At 50.9% G+C, this 19945-nt stretch overlaps 2 protein-coding genes across 3 annotated transcripts; one reads left to right on the forward strand and one right to left on the reverse strand.

Annotated features, from left to right (window-relative positions):
• The first annotated feature begins 4336 nt into the window (after positions 1 to 4336).
• Positions 4337 to 7721, forward strand: NOXO1 (NADPH oxidase organizer 1). Its single transcript, XM_065644995.1, has 8 exons — positions 4337 to 4402; positions 4832 to 4912; positions 5025 to 5100; positions 5581 to 5761; positions 5996 to 6189; positions 6420 to 6533; positions 6768 to 6885; positions 7082 to 7721. Exons 1-8 carry the CDS (start codon positions 4337 to 4339, stop codon positions 7719 to 7721), a joined length of 1470 nt encoding a protein of 489 aa, XP_065501067.1.
• A 1492-nt stretch (positions 7722 to 9213) lies between these two features.
• TBL3 (transducin beta like 3) lies at positions 9214 to 19537 on the reverse strand. 2 transcript variants are annotated; one of them, XM_065644772.1, is made up of 22 exons: positions 19462 to 19537; positions 19196 to 19247; positions 19018 to 19110; positions 18739 to 18786; positions 18303 to 18444; positions 17732 to 17816; positions 17143 to 17310; positions 16767 to 16842; positions 16277 to 16373; positions 15662 to 15858; positions 15170 to 15311; positions 14736 to 14794; positions 14124 to 14227; positions 13309 to 13459; positions 12935 to 13165; positions 12484 to 12554; positions 11765 to 11921; positions 11303 to 11361; positions 10716 to 10819; positions 10410 to 10481; positions 9541 to 9699; positions 9214 to 9400 (listed from the first exon to the last, which is right to left on the reverse strand). In XM_065644772.1, exons 1-22 carry the CDS (start codon positions 19503 to 19505, stop codon positions 9288 to 9290), a joined length of 2424 nt encoding a protein of 807 aa, XP_065500844.1. In that variant the 5' UTR covers positions 19506 to 19537; the 3' UTR covers positions 9214 to 9287. The 2 variants fall into 2 exon arrangements, with proteins under 2 accessions (XP_065500844.1, XP_065500846.1); XM_065644774.1 differs by lacking the exon at positions 9214 to 9400 and having other exon boundaries at positions 9588 to 9743.
• Between the last annotated feature and the right edge of the window lie 408 nt (positions 19538 to 19945).

The raw sequence follows: 19945 nt of genomic DNA on the forward strand, positions 1-19945 counted from the left end.
TCGACGGCAGCGGGGAATGAGGAAGGGGCAAGAACAGGACAAGAATTTACTGACTAATCTGGGAGGAATACAACAGTCTTGTCTCTGACCAGACTTTACTAAATTTAGCACGAATAAGAGTAGATTTTACCCAAGTGAAAACTATTTCTACCTGTTCACGTGTGCTTGTTTCGCTCGCCACTGGCCACACAGGTTGTGTTGCTGGGATCTTCCCCCGAGGGCTTGAAACCCCTTGGAAACTCAACCCGTCCGTCTCCTGTCACATCCCGCAGCGGGTCCCACCACGGACATACCACGTTGGCCCCAGGCCACACAATGTTCTCATCAAACACCTTTTCTTTTGGCTCTAGGAAAAGATACAGGAAACTTTCTCTTGCAGCAGCTTAAGTTACATTCTCATCCTTCCTGGAAATTTTCTTCTTGAATCATGCTTTTGTCCTTTGCATAACCTTAGAAAAGCATGCCGCTTCTGCAAAGGAGCTATGAAATTGTTGCAACAAGTGCTCAATAAACAGAGGCAGCCAGTAAACCCCCCAGGGAAAGCTGATTTCTCCCCGGGCTGGGCGGCTGCATCCCAAGGGCATTTCAAGGCAGATTTGCTCTGTGGCTTTCACCGCTCTCAGCCGGTCTGCACGAGCTTTGAGGGAGTTTCTGGAATCATACAATCATTTTGGCTGGAAAAGACCTTCAAGAGCATCAAGTCCAACCGTTAACTTGGCACTGTCAAGTCCATCACTAAACCATGTCCCTGAGACCCTCATCTTTGAGGTTTGTTCATGAAAGAATGCGTCTTTCATGAAATAAATCCACCTCTGAGCAGCTATGGAACCCCTGAGACGGACCTGCCCCTCCTCAGGTTTTTACACCTGAGCTGCTGGGTGCTCAGGGTCTCTCTGACTCGGATTCTCTGGCCACCGAAAAACGCTCCAGCGCCTGTGGCAGCTGCTGAAATTAGGAGAAAATGAAAGACCTTCTTCTGGATGAGATATTGCAAAATCTCTCATCCAAGCCTGTGTGAAAGTTCAAGTTTTGTCAACTCCTGTGTCTGTTTTTTGTTGGTTTTTTTTTTTAATTTTTAAATAAGGGTCTGTTTATTTATTGGAAGTCTAAAACCTCTTTGTACTCTTAAAATCAGCTTTTAGCAGCTGGGCTTTTCATTAGAGGTGCTGATAGGTCGTGTGTTATCGCAGGTGACCTCCAAGGACAGCGAAGGGCAGGTTTTGATGCGAGGGTGACGGGAAGGATGGAGCTCTCCTCGGCACCGCTCCAGCCCAGGGCCTCTTGGCCGCCCGGCTCTCTTTCTCGCAGCCGTGGGATCTCACAGGTGGTTTGAGGACTTTTTCTCTCTTTGCTTTTCCCGGGCCAGCGAGTCTGACCAGCAGCAGCTCCTCTTGCGCTGGGCGTAGTAAAGAAACGTGTGATGCAGAGTCCCAGAGATGTCCAGGTCACCAACCCACCCGGACCCGACTTCTGGACATGGTAAAGGCTGTTCATAGCACGGCCCCTTCTCTTTTTCATGTGTGGGAGTTTTGGAGAAGGGCATTGCTTGTTGGACTGGGAAAAAGGCTGCGGTGGCGCCGGTGAAGCCTTTGGCCCCTCCTTTGGCTCAACCTCCTCTTGTGGCTCCGGACGCAGGGAGGGGTTGGCCCAGGCACTCGTCCCACCGCGGCTGCTCTGATCTGCCTAAACAAACCGGATTAAGTTATTCCTGATCCGCACTGAAATGAAAACCAGACCCTCAGTGTTGATTTCTCATGGACACTTTACACTCGCTGGAGGGAAGCTGGTCCTGTGATGGAAACTGCAGAGCCCGGGTGGCCACGGGGACTCGCAGAAGCCGCGGGATGTCCCACCCTGTCCTTCGGCCCGGGGGCGGTTTGGGGCAGGGACTCGGCTGGGACTTGGTCACTGGCTGTGACACAAACAGGATTTTGTGTCCCCAGAGCAGCTGGTGATGGTGACAGGGATGTTCTTTGGGCGGCAGGACCCACAGCTCCAGCTCGGCAAGGTGCACACGGCTTCCTTGGAGCAGGCTGCAAAACAACTGCAGTTATTAGGGAGGAAAACTCATATTTCCTCAGTCTTGCGAAAGCTGGACAGTCCGCTCCTATATATTACTTGTTAATTTATTATCTCCTTCGTACCTTGTAAAAAGATTGAAGAAAAAAAGCAACTGCTGTTCTCAGAAACTATGTAAATAGGTACTTATGATGAAATAGCAGCACCCAGCGATACATGCGGAGTTTTACCTTTTCCGGGTACACCACTCCTACCCTTCCGTTAAGAATTACACATAAGGAGGTAGCGGTTTATGGCAGGGTGGTATAGAAGTAGCAGAAGACACAAAGTAAACATGACAATGTCACGAAAAGGACGTTTCAGTTTGGTTTTTTTATGTGTGCTCAGATATAGCCAGCAAATAAGTGGAATTAACAGCCTCTTCTACCGAGTTATCCATCTGTACCTTGCTTGTGCATCATGGTGACCTTTGTTGCTGCAATAGGCTTTCTCGATAACTAATTATCGAGTTTTGAGTGGTTCTGCTCATCCTTTACCTTCTCTGAGATCCCTATCACCCGCCAATCTCCCCCCAGGAAATCGTCCCTCCAAACCACACGGCTGGCTCTTCGCCTGCCTCCCTCTGCGTAGTTTCACCGTCCTGTTGTAACTTTTCATTATATGTTTTCCACATCCCCCTTCTGCTTTAATTCCCTGAGAACGGCAAAATACGGCAAAGCCTTTGGAAATGGCAAAACCAGGGCTGCTTCCTGCTCTCCCTGTTCTCACCAACACCCTCAGTACCTGCTGATGTGGAACCACGACAACTTTCTCTCTCCACAAACCCCTGTTTTTTGAACCAGGTAGGTTTATGAGCACGTGCTTCTGCTGGACGCTGCGTGAGCAGCGGGATGGAGGGGCCGATTTCGGGCTGGTGAGGGCACTGAACTGCTTTGCATCATCTTCCCCTAGAGCAGCTCGATCTGGTCCCCGTGCCAGGAAATGCCCTGGAGATGCCATCGAAGGGGTTTTCCCACCAAACCCGCGCACGGGACCAACAATTTTCCCTTCCCAATGGAGGTCAGGTGTCCAGCAGCAATAGCTCAAACTGCAACAAAACCACTTCATTTGTTCCCAGAAACTGCTGCCCTGGGGTGCAGGAGCAGCCTCATGTGCTCATCAAACAAACCAAAGCTGCTGCATTCTCTGGTCATCCAGAAGGAATCTTGTCTGGCCTCCTGGCTCCTGGGCCTTTGTTCGGTAGATGAAAAATCCCCCGCAGCTGTTGCTGAGGGGTTTCGGCAGCCAGGTGTAACTGGAAAATGAAAGGGAAGGCAGGGCTGAGCCTCCGGGCTCCAATAACGATAATGATCCAATTTAGGCTTCATCAAAGAAGAAGGGGAGGGAGGATGGAGAAGGCGGTTTGATCACAGGGATGCCAAGTTGTAACCCGAGGCACGTCAAGGCTCAGTTCAGTGCCCGGCCGGGCTGTCCAGGGCTGCAATGACGGGTCCAGCGAGGAGCTGGTTGCTGTGAGGAGCTGCTGGGTGCCCCGGGGGGCACAGACACCCGGCTCGGCGTGGGACAGGGTGCTGGGACCTGGGTCTCCAACGCACATTTACACCTGAGAAGCTTTGGGACGTTTTTCAGTTACGCCCCGGGTGACGCGTTAGTTCGTGCTTTGCTCTGGCAACGTTGGCATCAGCATCTCCCACTGACTTCTGAGAGCGTGCAAATATTGCTGTAGCTCCCAGAAATCCATTTAACCTGAAGTACCTTAGAGATGGGACAAAGCAGTGAAGAGATTCCGAACAGCCAGCACGCACATCAGTTGTGCCTGATTTGTGCTTTATCACAAGCTGTGTTTTTAATCAGTTTTGGGGACTGGTGTGGGCACAGCCCGAGCTGCAGCAGCTCCGAGGGGCAGATCCGTGCAATGTCACCACAAACACGACACGTCCAGCCCCGGAGCTGCTGCCCCGCTGACCTCCCAGCACCTGGGGATGATAAACCAGCCTGGGCTCGTTATTCTAGCAAGGATGAGAAAAGATGCTTCACCTCCTCAGCTCTGAACTCTGCCCCCGCCACCTGCACCGGGGCGGATTTGCATGTTAAAAGCAGGGGAGCAGGTAAAAGGCATGCGGTAGTTTGCCAAATTCCGGAATTTCTGCCAGGGCGACTGGGCGGAGGAGGAAGCGCAGGAACGCCCGGGTCCTGCCTCCCGTGCCGGAGCATTTAACCACGGGCGTCGTGTGCGGAGCCACATCTCACATCATCATCTCACATCTCACATCCCTGCTCGGCCTCCAGCTGCCCCGGGGACGGAGGAACAAGGAGGATGAGCTGCAGCAGGTACCCAGTGGCTGTGAAAGCTGTGGGCCTGATGCAATGCAGAAAGCAGAAGGTAATTTAATTTAATTTTTCTCCTTAAATATTATTTTCAAATTGGGAAACTAGAGGGCTTTTTGGGTTACTTGCACAGGGGTACATTTGCTAATTCCCCCGCAGCGCTGGGATTAGAGCCTTGCGATCCAGGACAGGGCATCTCTTGGACTTGTTTTTTAATGGGCTTAGTATCATAACAAAACCGTTATCTTGGATTCTGCTGTCTTTCTGTTCACAGTGTCATAAAATTCTGGTTTCAACAATGATTGTCCATTTGGGGCCCTAAAATTAAGGAAATATTTTTGTAGGTCTAATGTTTAATTCCATTTTTTAATGTGATAGTCTCACAGCCCAAAGCCAGAACTAAATCCCACATCCTGGCAAATGCTGATAGCTTGAAATCAACCAGTACTGAACACTGGAATTTTTTTCCCTTTTATTTTTCCAGAACTACATGATGTTTGTGTCTTGGTCAGATCAGAACAACATCCTCATCTACCGGACCTTTGAAGACTTTAAGAGATTCCACGTAAGTGAATGATGTCCCTGGGAACAGGATTCCTGTCGCGGGGAGGGGGCTGGAGCCCAACCGCGTGTCGGGGCTGCGGAACATCACGATTCTCTCCTTCTCCCCCTTGTAGAAAGAGCTGAAGAGAAAATTCCCCATCGAGAGCGGCTCGGTCAGGAGATCGGACCGGACAATTCCCAGGTTTAAAGGTGAGGAGAACAAATCTCTGAGGGACCAACCACCACGACAGAGCAGTCGGGGACAGTTGGAACTGGTGACACAGGCTCCGGTCTCTGAGTCTGACCTGCCCTGGCACAGATTAACAGCTCCGTGGTCCTGTGGGTTACACCAGTGTGCCTGGGTTTATCACAGACTTCAAACAACCCAGAAAGACTTATTTTTAATAGATAATTGCACTTGGTAAACTAACATTACGCTTTAAATATTGGCCCAGAGCTCCTTGCAACATTTAAATGTGACTAAAGAAAAATCTTAGATATTCAAAAATTGTATCAGTCGCTATTAAAAATGCCAGGGAGGTTGAGGCAGCTGCTGTCTCAGCTTTTTAGTTTGGGTTTGTGTGGGGAGGGGTGGTGGGTGAGGGCGCCCCCGTGTTCAGGCAGAAGATGCTGCTCTCAGGGCACCCAGATCCATTGTGTCTTACACCGACTTTGCTCCTTATTGTAAAGATGCAAACGTGAAGCAGAGGAAGAGCAGGAAGCCAAACAGGTGCCTGGAGGTTCTGAAACTGCTGGAAACGTATTCCCAGGAGCTGCTGAAAATAGACCCTAAAATCTCCCAGGGGGAAGATGTGATTCAGTTTTTCAAGGCACAGACCCAAGACCTGGATCCCTCCTTTCCTGAAAACAGGTATGAAGTCATAGCTGTATTTTCTTCTTTGTATGTATCTTTGTGAAACAGAGATGTTATAGAGTACAGGTAGACAAGAAACAACAGTTAATGCCAGGGAAGTTCTCCTGAATGCTTTAATGCATGTTTATGTTGTTTCTCAGCCTACAGCATAGACGATTTAACCAAAATTAATACTAAATTCAACCTTCCATGCAAGTTTTCCATAAACCAATCTGAAACTTTACTTTTTAGTGTCGTGATCATGCCCTCAGAAATGGGAGGGGAAAAGCAAAGCCAGTCCCAGCAGCAGCTCTCCCATATCACCCATCCCCAGGCGTCCCAGAGCTACCGCTGCATCGAGCCCTTCGAAACCAAAGACACCAAGAACAAGCCTTTCAAAGTCGCTACGAAGGAAATTGTTGAAGTGTTAATCAAGGACGTGACGGGTACGTATGACGGGAATTCTCCAGTTTCGGGGACGGATGGTGCAGATTGATTCACAGCTTGGCAAACGCCGGGTCAGCAGCATCGCGGGTGCACGGGGTGTTTGTATTGTATGTCCTGCGTTCACCTGGATTTACATGGGAGAAAAGAACAATATTCTCAGGGGATTAAGGTCATCCGTCTACTTGCAGGCTGTTAAAACCCTTTTTTTTTTTTTTTCTGTTTGCTGCAGGGTGGTGGCTGGTAGAAAATGCAGACAAGCAGATTGCATGGTTCCCAGCCTCCTACCTGGAGGAGATTGACGTCCACAGGGACATCCAGAACGCCCTGAGCTCCAACAAGGAGGGTAAGCCTGCGTCTGATCCTCGGGACACCATGTTCCTCCTTCAAAATAATGAGTTCTGTGAAAAACCCACCACTTTAACCACTGCTTGGATCTCTGGGGCTATGACTCTTCTGATCGCCTCTGCAAATCACTCCAGGGACACCAGCTCTGCATCTCTCGCTCGCTCCTCTGCTCTGTCACAGGGATGGGGACGTTTTCTCCGCAAAGCAAACCCAACTTCCCCTCTCTCTGCAGGCAGCCTGTTCTTCGTCGTGCGGGCCTACGAGGCTCAGAAGGCAGACGAGCTCTCGCTGAACAACGGCGTCGTGGTGGAGGTGGTCAGGAAATCCGACAACGGCTGGTGGCTGATCCGGTAAGGATTTTCTGAAGCTCCCATTCCTGAGGGAGCCAGTTACCAGCTGCAGGCACTTCTCACCCGCTCTCCCCAGGCAGGGGAGCTGAGCTGACCGTCCTTGGCCAGAATGGTTCCCCGTTCCTCCTGCCCCGTGTGCCGCTCCCCTGGCTGCTCAGAGCTCTTTTCAGTCTTGCTTTTTGTCCTTTCTCCTCAGCTACAACAGCTGTACTGGGTACCTGCCCTCCATGTGCCTCCAGCCCTACAAGAATCCCCACCACAAGCTCCAGAGCATCATGAGCTCCGGGCTCAACATCTCCACCCCCAACCTCTGCTCCTCCCTGACGGCTCCGCCGCCCGCGGGACAGCACGGGGTCCAGGTTTGCTCTTCCCCTGAGCAGACCGAGGACGGGAACCCTCTGAGGAGCAGATCGAGGTCTCTGCCCAGGGCCAGCTCCACCCCAGACCTGGAGTCGGACAGCTCATCCCTCAGCTCGGGGAGCGGCAGCGAGCAGGACGGCCAGCTGGGCTGGAAACCCAATTTGTCCCGATCTCTGCCCGAGGTGGAGCAGGGCAGGAGCTCTCCCCGGGGCCACGACTCGGCCACGCACAGCAGCAAGTCCCCACGCCTCACCCACGAGGACAGGAACGACTCTGGCTTTGTGGAGTCACCCACAGCAGATCTCAGCTACTCCCTCTCTGACTCCGACTCAGCTGCTTGTGTCCCCAAGGTGCCTGCGCGTCCCTCGGCCCACGAGATCCTCCAGAAGTGCAGCACCGTCACCAAGCGAGCCGTGCAGCAGTCATCCTCGCGGCCGGCCCTCCAGGCTCTGCTCCCCCTCCCCAACGTCCACTAGTGTCCCCAGGGGGGAAAAGGACCCAGCCCTGGGCCAGCACCATGACCAAGCACTGGGCACCCTCCTCACCAATGTCCGTGGGCAGCGTCAGGGCTTGGGACTGTCATTTTCCAGGGACACACGTGCAAACATCGCTTCCCTGGGGAGCGGCGACTCAAGCAGCAGCTTCCCCAGGGAGGCTGGGGGGCAGGAGGGGCTTTACTGGAGTTAACCAGAGGGTTTAGTGGTTGAACTGGGGTGTGCCGCTGAGGGGAGTCGCGGCAGCTGCGTGTCTGGCAGCTCCTGTGTCGTCTCGAGGTGACGCAGGATTCAGTTCGTACTCCCCAAGGCAGGTTTTTCCCCTGCAATGTGATATGTGGACATTTCATAGTTGTTCTTGCGTTACCCCCGAGCGCTGCGGAGAGAAACCCAGACCCAGGAAGAGACAGTCATCCACGAAACCCAGAGCTGCGGTTACTGCTGTGGGATGATGCACCTGTGTGAATGTCATTTATCTAAACTACCTATTCTATACATTTTAAAAAATTATTTGATTTTTGTTGTTTGGGGTTTTGGTTTGATTTTTTTTTTTTTTTAAAGGTTAGTGGAGAACTGGCCAGATACATGAATCGGCTGGGCCTGCTGAATGGCTGTGAGAACAAAAAAACACTTGTTAGCCAGGAGCTTCACCTCTGACTGTTCCCCCCAGAAACACTGTGGTTGTAGGATGGGTTGTCTCCCAGCTGGGTAAGGGGGGCAGAGTGCATTTTTACGAAGAAAACATTCCCCTTTCCAGGGGCTGTGATAGTTACTGAAACCAAGTGCAATTCTCATCCTAAACTTGTTTGCTAGAACTGAGTTTGAAAAACAGTTATAGGAAAAGTCAACTTTTATACAGATTGCTACCTTTAGTTTTAATTATTCTCCCAGGTATCTGTCAGGTTTTTTTTTTAACAAGCAATTTAACCAACTTGTGACATTTTTACGCTGTTCTAAGTTTTATACATTTTTGTCTCTGAAATAAAACACATGTAAATACCTACAAAGACTGCTTGACTTTTATACTTTAAAGATTTGCTAGCTGTGGAATTAAAACTGCACTTATCTCCCTGCCAGGCACTAAGAGGTGAGAGATTTGCCTTGGCCCAGGCTGCGTTTTGCCCAAACGAAGACAATATTCAGTGCCAGAACACTGATGAGCACACACGGCTTAGGCCGGGCTTTGGGATGTGATACAACATTCCCAGTCATGTCTCCCTACTCCGTAAAGGCTTTAAATCCCCGGTAAAGACCAACCACTTGTTTAGAGTCAGGTTCTGCCTTTTCTCCAAACTAAGCACAGTTTAAGTGTCTGGGCCTCAAAATGCAGAGTGTGAAAATACAAAGGGAAACCCCAGCTTGGCCAGAGGAACAACCCTTCCTCTCATTAAGCCTCAAGGACACTCAATGCTGGACTTGTTTTAGAAATTTTATTATAAATTCTAAATTTTAAAATTTTATTATAAAACACAGGAATATTCCAGCTGCCCTACCTGGTAGGGAAGCAGTTCAGTGTCCCCTCCGGACAGAGCAGCTGGCGGGAGGGGGTCACAGCGTCACCTCCTCCTGCGGGGCCGCGTCGGCCAGCCTCATGTTCTGCCACATGAAATCGATGAACATGGAGGCCTGGAGCAACCGGCTCAGCCGCTGAAAATGTCGCTCTGCAAGGAGAAAGCCAAAGGTTCGCATTGTGGGAGAGACAGCTCAGCAGAGTGGGCTGCAGAAGTCTCTCTTTAGACCAAGGCAAACGGGGAATATTGCCAAGACAGGAGAGCCCAGGCTCATCCCCGCAGCGACTCACCGGTGTACGGCAGCAAGGACTCCACCGCGGGTTTGATACCCGAGTACTGCAGGAGCTCGTCCGGCGCCTCGTGCTTCAGGAGGGTCTCAATGACAGCCTGGGCCTCGTGGCAGTTTCGAGAGTTTGTGTTCCATGTCACCAGGAACGATAACACCGCCTCTGGGGAGGAAGGACATTCGTACACGCTGGCCGTGCCGTGGGCGCTGGCATGTGGGACATCACAAAATCATGGAATGGTTTGGGTTGAAGGGCCCTCCCCAGCTCCCCCAGTGCCCACCCTGCCATGAGCAGGGACATCTGCACCAGCTCAGGTTGCTCAGAGCCCCGTCCAGCCTGGCCTGGGATGTCTCCAGGGATGGTTCAGCCACCACCTCTCTGGCCAACCTGGGCCAGGCTCTCACCACCCTCAGCACAAAAAGTGTCTTCCTCAGGTCCAGCCTGAATCTCTCCTCTTTTAATTGAAAACCATCACCCCTTGTCCTATCACAACAAGCCCTGCAAGGTGCCAAGTCAGAAAACACCTCGTCTGTCTTGCAGAGCGGTTCAGCTCCCGCACACTGTGACTGAGGAACCCAGAGGGGCAGAACAATCGTGCACAGAACCATTTCTTGAGCTGTCCCAGGGACATCCTGAACAAGGGGGCGGCTTTCCCGGCCTCACCGCTCACACAAAGCCGCACTCAGAGCAGCTGCTGGTGAGCACCATGCGCAGCACCGTAACAAAGTTGTCCCTGAGCTGCAGTCCTGCTCGAGGGTGGAGGGAGCCCAGTGCTAAACGCAGAATCTAGGGAGACTCTTCTTTTAATTTCAGTTGAGAAAAACAGTCCCTAACCTGAAAGGTTTTAGCACTTAAACTGTGTTGTAACAAACCTTTCTGATCCTTCCGCAGCCGAACAATGTTCTCTTCCAAGTGCTTTCTCCCATCGGTTTCCTTGAGGATGGCTGCAGAAAAAAAGAAATGAATAGTCCCTGTGAGAGTCCATAACACACACCCATGGGCCGGGGGAGAACATTTGTTATCAGGGTGACTTCACTGAGGAAAACAGGAATTGGAAGAGAAAAGGAAAATCAAAGTTTTCAGATAATTAGACTATGTAGTTTTTTTGTCTTCCTGGAAGGATGTTCTGGAAAGCTGAGAGGACAGAACAATTCCTTCAGAGCACGGGGAGGACTCACCTTTGACCACCATCAACACCGTGTGCGGACGATCCAGAGAGATTGCCAGCCCCAGAGCTTTCAGGTACCTTTTCTCATGAAGCAGGTTAGAAAGCTCTTGGTCTCTGGAAAACAAATCAGGGTCATGAGAGTGAGACAAACGGTTGGTGGAAGAAAATGCTGTACAGAAAGTAGTGGATTTGGCAATAATAGTGTGCAGAGGTTTAATGCCAAGGAGTTAATAAATCTGGCTTGTCAGTGAATGCCTCAGCACCTTAATTGTGCAGATAATTAGCCTGACACGTTCAAGCGCTCCCTGAACCATCCTGTGCTGGCTGAAGCAGCAGAAAGTGAAAGCAGGTTTTGGAGGTTTGACTTTGTGTATCTGAGCAGCGCACAAACATGAAACTAATAAACTGTCAAGCTGACAGTAAAGCCAGGCTTTGCAGGAATTAAACTACAAAGGAGAGATTACTGTGACGTGACAGGCCCTAAATAGCAACTGATGTCACATTCTGATGAGCTGGAGCTGGGTGGCTCAAGGCGTGGACAGTCTCACTAGACAGAATTTGCCTTTCACAGCTCCTTATTGCACAGGATCAACTTACTTCATGATCTGCTCCTCCTGTTTAGCTTGTGCCTCTTTCTCTTCAATTTCAGTGACATCCTATAAAAACCAGAATTTAACTTTGTCAAATCTTGCTTTAATACAGATTAATTTTTAGTCATCAAGTGTTTAGGAAACCAACTTCTGCAGCAAGATCTCTAATGTCAAGCAACTTCAATGTTAAATCCAGAGATCCGCAACTTCCCTCCAAAGCACCTTTACCACAGCTGCACTGGGCGGGCTGCTAAAGCTCATTGTACAACATCCACTGGCAGAGAGAGTAGGGCCAAAAAAACCCCCAAGCCCCAAGATAAGCCTTACCAACCCGATTTCAGGGTGCAGAAAATGGGGAGAGCACATGCCATGCTGGAACAGCCAGGAACAAGCCCCTGGGATCCTGAGCTCTCCAAACTGAATTCTGATCTCTAACCCAGAGAGGAACCACAGTCAGACCCCGTTGTACCTTCCACAGCGTGATGCACGAGTCGCTGGATGCTGTCACAACCATATTGTCTTGCTTGTTGGAGTGAAGCCCCCAGATTTTATCTTCGTGACCATCTAATGTTTTCACACACTCATTTGTTTTAATTGTCCAGAGTTTTAAGAGACCGTCAGAACCGCTTTTGGAAGAGAAAGAAACACAACAAACAACTCAGAGACTCACCAGACCGATCCAGTCTTGCTCTGCCCCAGCTCAAACATCAGATAAACTTGTTCCTTTCCAATACCTTTTGAACAGGAGCAGAATTAACTAAAAATGTCAAAAGAGCTTAGGAATTCCAAAGAGGGAGTCATCAGCACCACCAATGTTCCTTTAGGTGATTCCTTTTTGGGAATCCCTCTTGTGCCCTGGTGGTATTTCCAGGTACCAGTACCCATTTAGCACTGGCTGCTTTGCCCTCAAAGGGTGAGATGCACCCTTAGGCTTTGCCTAACTATAGTCTATGTCACCAACCCAGCAATGTCACAGCAGTTAACTAGAACCCACAGTGTAACCAGAGAAAAGGAAGATAAATCAGCTCCTGCAGAAAGCTTGGCATAAACAGAGCATCTTCTCATCAGTCTTTCCAAAACTAAATCCACTGTACAAGGCTCTTCCCTCTTGCTGCTGTTATCAGCTAAGAGATTTCTCTTCTGATCAGTTTTGGCATCTTCCCCCGGAATCCTGGTGTACGTACTCACCTGCTGAGCAGTTGTGCTCCTCGGCTTACAAAAATGATCTTCAGCACAGAGGCGTCGTGACCTTCAAAGGTCTGAAAAACAGAAAAGAGTGAGTCTGGGATTTAAGTGTGTGGTTTTCCTTCATGGCCACAGCTGCCAGGCAAAGCCTGCTTTCTTCCAATAGTATGAATGTGCTTTTTTCCCCATGATCAACCATGTTTCTCGTTGATTAGCTAGAAAAGAGAGATCCCTTGAGCACTGTGCAGATGCTCGTGTCCTGGCGCTGGTACGCAGCTTACACATCCAAGGTCCTGGAGACCAAGGCTGGACCTGGACAGCTCTTCCTTCAGCACAGCCACATTGCTACATTTCAGCTGCACTAACCTGCACATAGGTTTTTGAAGCAGCTTTAATCAATCCCCACAACACACAAGGGTTGCCCAGAGCAGGAGGCAGTCAGAGTTCTCATTACCTTCAGGCAGCTGAAGTCCCGAAGACCCCAAAGCTTCAGGGTCCCGTCTGCTGAAGAGGTGGCCAAGACCTGATCCACCGGGGAGAACTGCACACACCAGATTCCGCGCTTGTGGCCGGTGAAGACGCCCAGCAAAGAGCAATCAGAGCAGGACCACAGCTTGGCCAGCCGGTCCTGCGAGCCGCTGGCAATGAGCTTGTCGTTTGGAGAAACGGCCACGCTGTTGATGTCCTGGAGAGGCCACACAAGTACAGAGAGCGTGAAGCAGTTTAAATCTTTGCTCTCGCTGTCAGACAGTAATAAATGTAGAGTACAACACAGGAGTGAAAGATTTAATTACTAAAAATAGGTTCTAATGTCAGGTGGAGCTTTACCTTGTTGTGACCCCTCTCAGTCACTTTTGCGTGAAGGGTTTCTGGACTGGAAATCAAGGCTGCTTTTGCTTTGGAAGTGAGGGATTCTGGGATATTCCAGATCTTGATCGTGCAGTCCTGGCTGCTGGTTACTATGAAGTTTTCTTTCAGTCTGAAAGGAATAAAAATGTCAACTGTAAGGAAGGAATACAGTGGCTTCCCTTACACAGAACAAAAGGCTTCTCCTCCCCTAGCAAGATCTACACAGGCTCAGTCACCCTGCCGGGATGTGAAACGGCACTTTAATGTTTGTTCAAGCTGTCTTCTGTCTTACTTAGGCCCCAGGACAATCTCCAGCAATTTGGACATGAACCAAGAGCACTGCCAGCTCTCCTCATTTGCAAACAAAGGGATTCTGCAGCTCTCAAACAGGCATGCTGGGCTTGCAGACTGTCAGGCAGCATGAAGGAAGGAGAAGAGCTGATGGACAGACATGCTATTCAAGCAAAAACCTTCACAGCCACACTCCCTTCACTCCCTGATCCTCCTCTTCAGATCACTCAGACTTTATCTTGCAACTTACCCAGCTGCTGTCCTTTAAGGCAAATAGGAGTTAGACTAACAAAGAATGCAAACTTTACAATTTAAGGATAGACAGATGCACATCCAAAACCAGAAATCATCCTTCCTTCAAACTCAGAGCACCAGGACAAGCTAGGCCCAAGAATAAGAAACAGCACAGATCAGGGACAGGCACCCGCTGAAACATTCACCCTGAGATCAGCAACGCAGCTGTGACTCGTGCAAAGGTAAAACCCTCATCCAATTTTTATTACCGTGAGCAAGAGACAGCACCCACGCCATGCGCATGGCCCAGTCCTTGGGCAACACAGGTCACCTTTCCATCCTTGTTCATCCGCCACACTCGAAGGCTTTTGTCCTGCAATGGGAGACGACAAACTGCTGTGGTTTTTTGATAAGTGATCAGTTCCCTGTGCATTCACCACATCAGTGATCCTCACTATTCACTTATTTTTAAGCCTGAACCTTTGCCTGCGTTCCCCAGTGTGGGTGAGGGTGGACACAGAACACTGCGGGCTGGGATTCCAGCGCACAGGTTTAGTTCTGGGTCTATCGGGGCAGTCGGCACCTTTCCCAATATGTTTTTTGGACACAGCTCCCGAGTCTCACACTAGCGACATCTCTGAACTCTAATGCAAGAGCAAGACGCTTGGAGAATGAGAGATGGCCTTTCAGGCCAGTAAAATATAATCAATCATGTTTCCCCAAGGACAACATTAAAAAGGGACAGCGGAAGAACCTTATATTTGGGGGATGTAGCAGACAGGAATTCTGTCTGAACACAGTCCTTTTCTGGATCACCAGAAAACCCTGCCCATAAAAATCACCAGAAATGAACAGTCATTAAATGAAGAAAACTAACGCACCTTAGCACAGCTGACAAACATCAGGCCTTTTCTGAAGACATCCAAAGCAAGAATTGTTTCTAAGTAGAAGAAAACAAACAAACAAAACAGTTGGATGCAAAGTAATACTGAAATCAGACAATAGAAATGTGTGAATTAATAACAAGTCCAGCCCCTACTGACTGGGGGACAGGTTTGGGACAACATGTCCATGGGGTGATGGGCTGCTCATGGCACCCAAAACTGCATTTGGAGCTCACACTCACGTACATCTTCAGCTCCAATTTAATTGATCTCACTGAGGCTGAAAGGGACTGAATTGACAGACCAGGAACAGGAAATTGTTTTTTGCAAAACCAGCACAGCACAATATATCGTTCCCTCACCCAACTCCAAAACCTGTTGCGATGCTGTTGCAGAGGGAACTTGAGGACTCCAGACTCCAGCTCACCCACCTGTGTGGCCGTAGAGGATCTGGCAGTGCGACGTCGCCAGCTCAAACACCTTCAGCTGAGGGCTGTTGGTGGCCACAACGATGTGAGAATCACCTGGCCCCACGAACTTCACATCCAGAACCTCATCGTTGTACCCTGCAAGCTGAGGATGGCAGAAAATGAAGAGTTTAATGGGGAGAATCAGTTGGTTAGAGTATGGAATGGCACCACGTTCAGATAGGCCACGCTACTGTTACCCTTCACGTAATACTGCATGTAAAAATCATGTTAGACATAAGCACGGGAGGGATTTCTGGCAACGCCTGCTCTGCTTTCCTTTTCCTGTGTTTGTGTCTGTGCAAGATTCCTCCCAACAACCCCACCAGTGAAACCGGCTTTCTGGTTTGTAACCCAGAAGAGCTCAAGGACGAGCAGGAGAGCAGCGCACTCCCAGACAAAGCTTCCACCAGCGGCAGAGCTGGCCCTCGCCGACGGATAAGGGAAGGTTGTTACCTGCTTCCTGAGCTGGAGAGTTTGAGCATCATATAAAACGATGTTGTGTTCCACGGACACGGTGACAATCTCGTTTCTTGCAGGCACAAGCGTGCACTGGGTGAGGCTGCGCTCGCTCGCCTCCTCCTTCGACTCGAAGGGCACGGGCTGGGTGTACACACAGGCAGCTGTGGCCACTTCCCACACTTTCAGGACGCCTGACAAAAACGGTGATATAAATTATCTGGTCAGAGTCACTGTTTTAGACAGTAATTGTCCAAAGAATATAAAACAAACCCTGGCTTTGCCTGCTAGAAAAAGCTAAGCAGCTTTAAGCAGGGCTGTGAAGAAATCCAGTCACAGTGGCGCAAAAGGACAAAAGGGTTTTTTTCAGCCCAAATCAGACTTTTTTGCATTTTGAAAACACACACAGTTAAAGCTCTGCAGCATGTTTGCTCAGTCCTGCTCATCTGCTCATGTTGGAGGGACCCAGGAGAAGGCTCCAGGCCTCAGGAGTTCGGCCCAAAACTTCTGCCACACAAAGAAAACACATCCCAGGAATAAAGGCAATGCGGCGTCTAAAGTCTGGTCTTTCCTCAGCCTCCAAACCTGGCAGCGACGTGCCAGGACACTCACCTTTGCTGCCAGCTGTGACCAAGTGCAAGCCCTGTTTCTTCACGCCCAGTTGCGAGAAATCTCCCTTCTCAGGTAACAAGATGGCAGCTTCCACGCTCTGCAAGAGCCGGACAAACACCAGTTGAGCGCAAGGGACCAGAGCTGCGTTTCAGCAGCCAGAGCTGTGCAACAGCCGCACACCCTCCGCACACACACACCCCGCAATCCACTGCCCGGACTGAGCACAGGCAGATATAGCGAGAGAACAAAGCTCTGCTGTGACCGTCCTTCCTTCCCCGCCAGCGCTGGAGACAGCAGTGACATGTATTTCCTCAAACTGCCCAGGCATGAGCACATGAAACAAGGAAAGACAGAAAATAACCAGCTCTGGACACAGAGTTTTAAGATCTCTGGAAAGTACAAGGGAGAGAAACCTGATTTCACAGTACATAGGAACTGTGATCTGGGGACTGCAAAGGATCTCAAAGACTTAAATGAAATGTGATTTCACCTCATAGACGGGGATGGTTCGTTTACTTTCTCTGGTTTTCAGGTCCCACACCATGCAGATTTTATCACGGCCAGAACTGCAAGTAAAAAGAGCAGATTCAGTGCTAAATCCTTTCAACTAGGGCTCTGAGTGGAAATTTGGAAATGTGGGAAAAGGCCCACATGAAAAAAAAACCCACCAGCTTTCCACCTGACAGCACAGGATATTGCCAGAAACACAAGCACCGAGATCTGCAGTCACTCCTTTGTTCAGTCAAGCAGAGACTGAACACTTGTGACAGCCCTTCCCTTCCCAGAACCTGCCCAGCGCCCACAGAACCACCCAGTCCCGGGCAGGGTGAATGGGAGAGAAAGGCTAAAACTCTGTGAGGTTTTACCTAACAAGCGTGTTTCCATCAGCAAATGCCAGCGAGGTGACAGCGCTGAAGTGACCGTCCAGGGCAGCCACGCACTTGCTGGATTTCAGGTCCCAGATGCGGATTTTGTAGTCGATCGACGAGGAGAAGAGTTGCAGACGGGAGATGTCAGGGTGGAACTCAACAAGGCTGGACAGAAAGGAAGGAATTAATTTTCTGGCATGAGCCCAATATTTAAATAAACACAAATTCTACACAAAGGGTTTGGCAGATCAGTTCATGTGAATTTATACTAGGACTTTCTTTGTACGACTTCATTCCTCCCCCACCCACCAGCAAAATTTACAGCTGATCTTTGTCAGTCTCATACGTTGTTGAAGCGCATCAGTTCGCAAGCACAGATATTTCATTTACATCCCAACAAATTTATTCAAAGTCTTTCCTCTCTGGGCTAAAGTCACTCAGAGCCCTCCTCCTTCACTAGACATCTCAAAAATCAGGAAACAGAAGAGCCCAGAATGGGCCTTTACATTCCCTTAACTCAAAACATTTCACATCAATCCCAGCATCGCACTAACGCCAGCGACTGACAAATACAACCCATCCTTACTGAACAACTCCTGAGGATCCTTTCAGGTTGTGTGTGCAGTACTGTTTGATCATATCCCAGATCTTAATGGTGCTGTCGCAGCCGCCTGGGAGAAGGAGGGAATAAAAGAATGAATCATGAGGGAGAGAGACACAGGAGGTCCAACATACCTGCAACCCATGAAATTTTCCAGTTGCCAAGGCAGCAGAAAGAAAAAAGAATCTGGGAACAACCACCCACACAGAGAGAAGCTCATGGAGCAGTTCACAGTTTCAGAGTACAAGTACAATGAAGTTCCAGGTCACACCTGCCCTTCTCCATCCCCAGGAGTCCCAGTTCTGCACCAGGATAAATATACCGTGCTGTCCCATAAAGGCCTGATTTCCATCACCATTTTACTAAGTATATTTTAGATAGAATATTGAAAGGCTCCCTCCTTGTCTGTCAATGCACCACTTCTATCTAAGCAAAACCTCTTCTGCTTGTGTCTGAATCCAGGAAGTCGCTACCTCAGGCTGCGTTGAGCTAAATTAGTCACAAGAAAGGCCACTCGGTGTCACCCCCATTGCGTGACACTGAAACGGGGCCGTACCTGTGGCCAACAACGTTGAAGTGGAGTCGAAGGCCATGCTGGCGACCGGCGCCACGTGCACGGCTTTCCACGTGCGAACACACTCGTTCTCTCGCAACTTCCACTGCTTCAGCAGCAGCGCTCGGCTCCCCGTCACGAGGATCTGCGCAAGAGCAAGGCGAAGGAAAGCGCAATTAGCTACTAATTGCATCTCCATTTCTTCCAGTGCCCATACACAAAGCACAGAAACACCAGTTGCTACAATGTTCTTGAAGCTGAGTCTCTCAGCATTCCTCTGTCTGACTTGAAGCCAGAAGAGCAGAGGGAAGCACCTGGGAGGATTCGCAGGGATCTCTGGGGCCATGGGGCCCTTCCAGGCAGAACAGCCTCCAGCGTTCACCGGCTTCAGAGAGTGGCCTGACAGAGCAGCACAGAAAAGCACAAAACAAACATGTACCTCGTCATCGGGGCTAAGAGCAAAGGAGGTGATTTCCTCTTCATCGTCCTGTGAAAATGAAAAAAACCCCACAGTTAAACCACTCGTGAAGTGCTCACGGAGCTCCCTCCCCTAGCAAGGCCGAGGGCACCTGGCGGCTCCCGTCTGCGCTCAGGGGCAGCACAAACAGCGTCTGTCTGCGTTCAGAACCGGCGCTGCCCCCCCCGCCGGTTCTGGCTCTGGGGATCGCCGGTGAAACGCCCCCGGAGCCCCGGGAACCCCCAGCAGGCCGGAGCTCACCTGCTGCAGGCTGCGCTGAGCCCCCGTCTCCACATCGATCACGTTCAGCCGGGTCCCGCAGGGGCAAAACATGAACGTCCCATCCCGGGTTATCTGGGGATAAAGGAACGGAAACCGGGAACGTGCCGGGACCGGGGCTGGTCCTGCTCCCGCCCCTCGCCCTCGGCTCGGCCGTTACCTGGACCCGTCCCCCTGTGTAGAAAGGTTCGATCTTCCTCGACACGGCGTAGCTGGGGGGAGAAGAGATGCGCAGAGCGGCGGTTACACCACAACCGCGGCGGCCCGGCAGCTCCCGGCCGCGGAGCCCCGGCAGCGCCCCCACCGCTGCCCGGCCCGGTCACGGCGCCCCGGCAGCGCCCCCACCCCCGCCCGGCCCGGTCACGGCGCCCCGGCAGCGCCCCCACCCCCGCCCGGCCCGGTCGCGGGGCCGCGGCCGCTCCTCACTTGCTCTTGAAGCGCACGGGGGTGGCGGCCGCTGCCGCCTCCATGTCTGGCTCCGCGTGCCGGCCGCTTCCGGCGCTCCCCGGTTGCCACGGGAGAAGGTCGCCGCTTCCGGCGCACGCGAGTGACGTCTCGCCATCTTTGGTGTGGGCAGGCGGCCACGCCGCCGCCTCTCCCCACGCTCACCCCCGCATGGCGGGGACGGAGCCGCCGGTACCGCCAGGCGGGCCGAGCCCGGAGCAGATCCGCCCCGCTGCCCAGCGCTCCAAGGCGTTTTCCCGACCACCATTCGCTCCCTCGCCCCAAGGAAGCGATTTCCCAGTTCCAACCACCGGGAAAAGTGGGATTTTTCAGACAGTGGGAACAACAAACAGGAGACTTGACAAGCCAGCTTTCAGGTAATTAATCTTTTATTGCGTGTAGAAATACGTAACTGAATCGTCTGTTACAACATCCCCTTTGCAAGGCTCATCGGCGCAGGGAGCAG

Source organism: Caloenas nicobarica, chromosome 14, assembly GCF_036013445.1.
Source record: "Caloenas nicobarica isolate bCalNic1 chromosome 14, bCalNic1.hap1, whole genome shotgun sequence".
NCBI classification, from domain to species: Eukaryota; Metazoa; Chordata; class Aves; order Columbiformes; family Columbidae; genus Caloenas; species Caloenas nicobarica.

Bases quoted from the DNA above. Each gene is read 5' to 3' on its own strand.
- NOXO1 (XM_065644995.1), top strand. From the start codon at position 4,337: ATGAGCTGCAGCAGGTACCCAGTGGCTGTGAAAGCTGTGGGCCTGATG. The intron at 6,190-6,419 runs GTACGTATGACG...TGTTTGCTGCAG, and splicing joins GTTAATCAAGGACGTGACGG to GGTGGTGGCTGGTAGAAAAT. The intron at 6,534-6,767 runs GTAAGCCTGCGT...CTCTCTCTGCAG, and splicing joins CCTGAGCTCCAACAAGGAGG to GCAGCCTGTTCTTCGTCGTG.
- TBL3 (XM_065644772.1), bottom strand. From the start codon at position 19,505: ATGGAGGCGGCAGCGGCCGCCACCCCCGTGCGCTTCAAGAGCAA. The intron at 14,795-15,169 runs GTGGGTGAGCTG...TCTTCTACTTAG, and splicing joins GATCCTCTACGGCCACACAG to AAACAATTCTTGCTTTGGAT. The intron at 10,482-10,715 runs GTGAGTCCTCCC...TTTTTTCTGCAG, and splicing joins GGTGTTGATGGTGGTCAAAG to CCATCCTCAAGGAAACCGAT.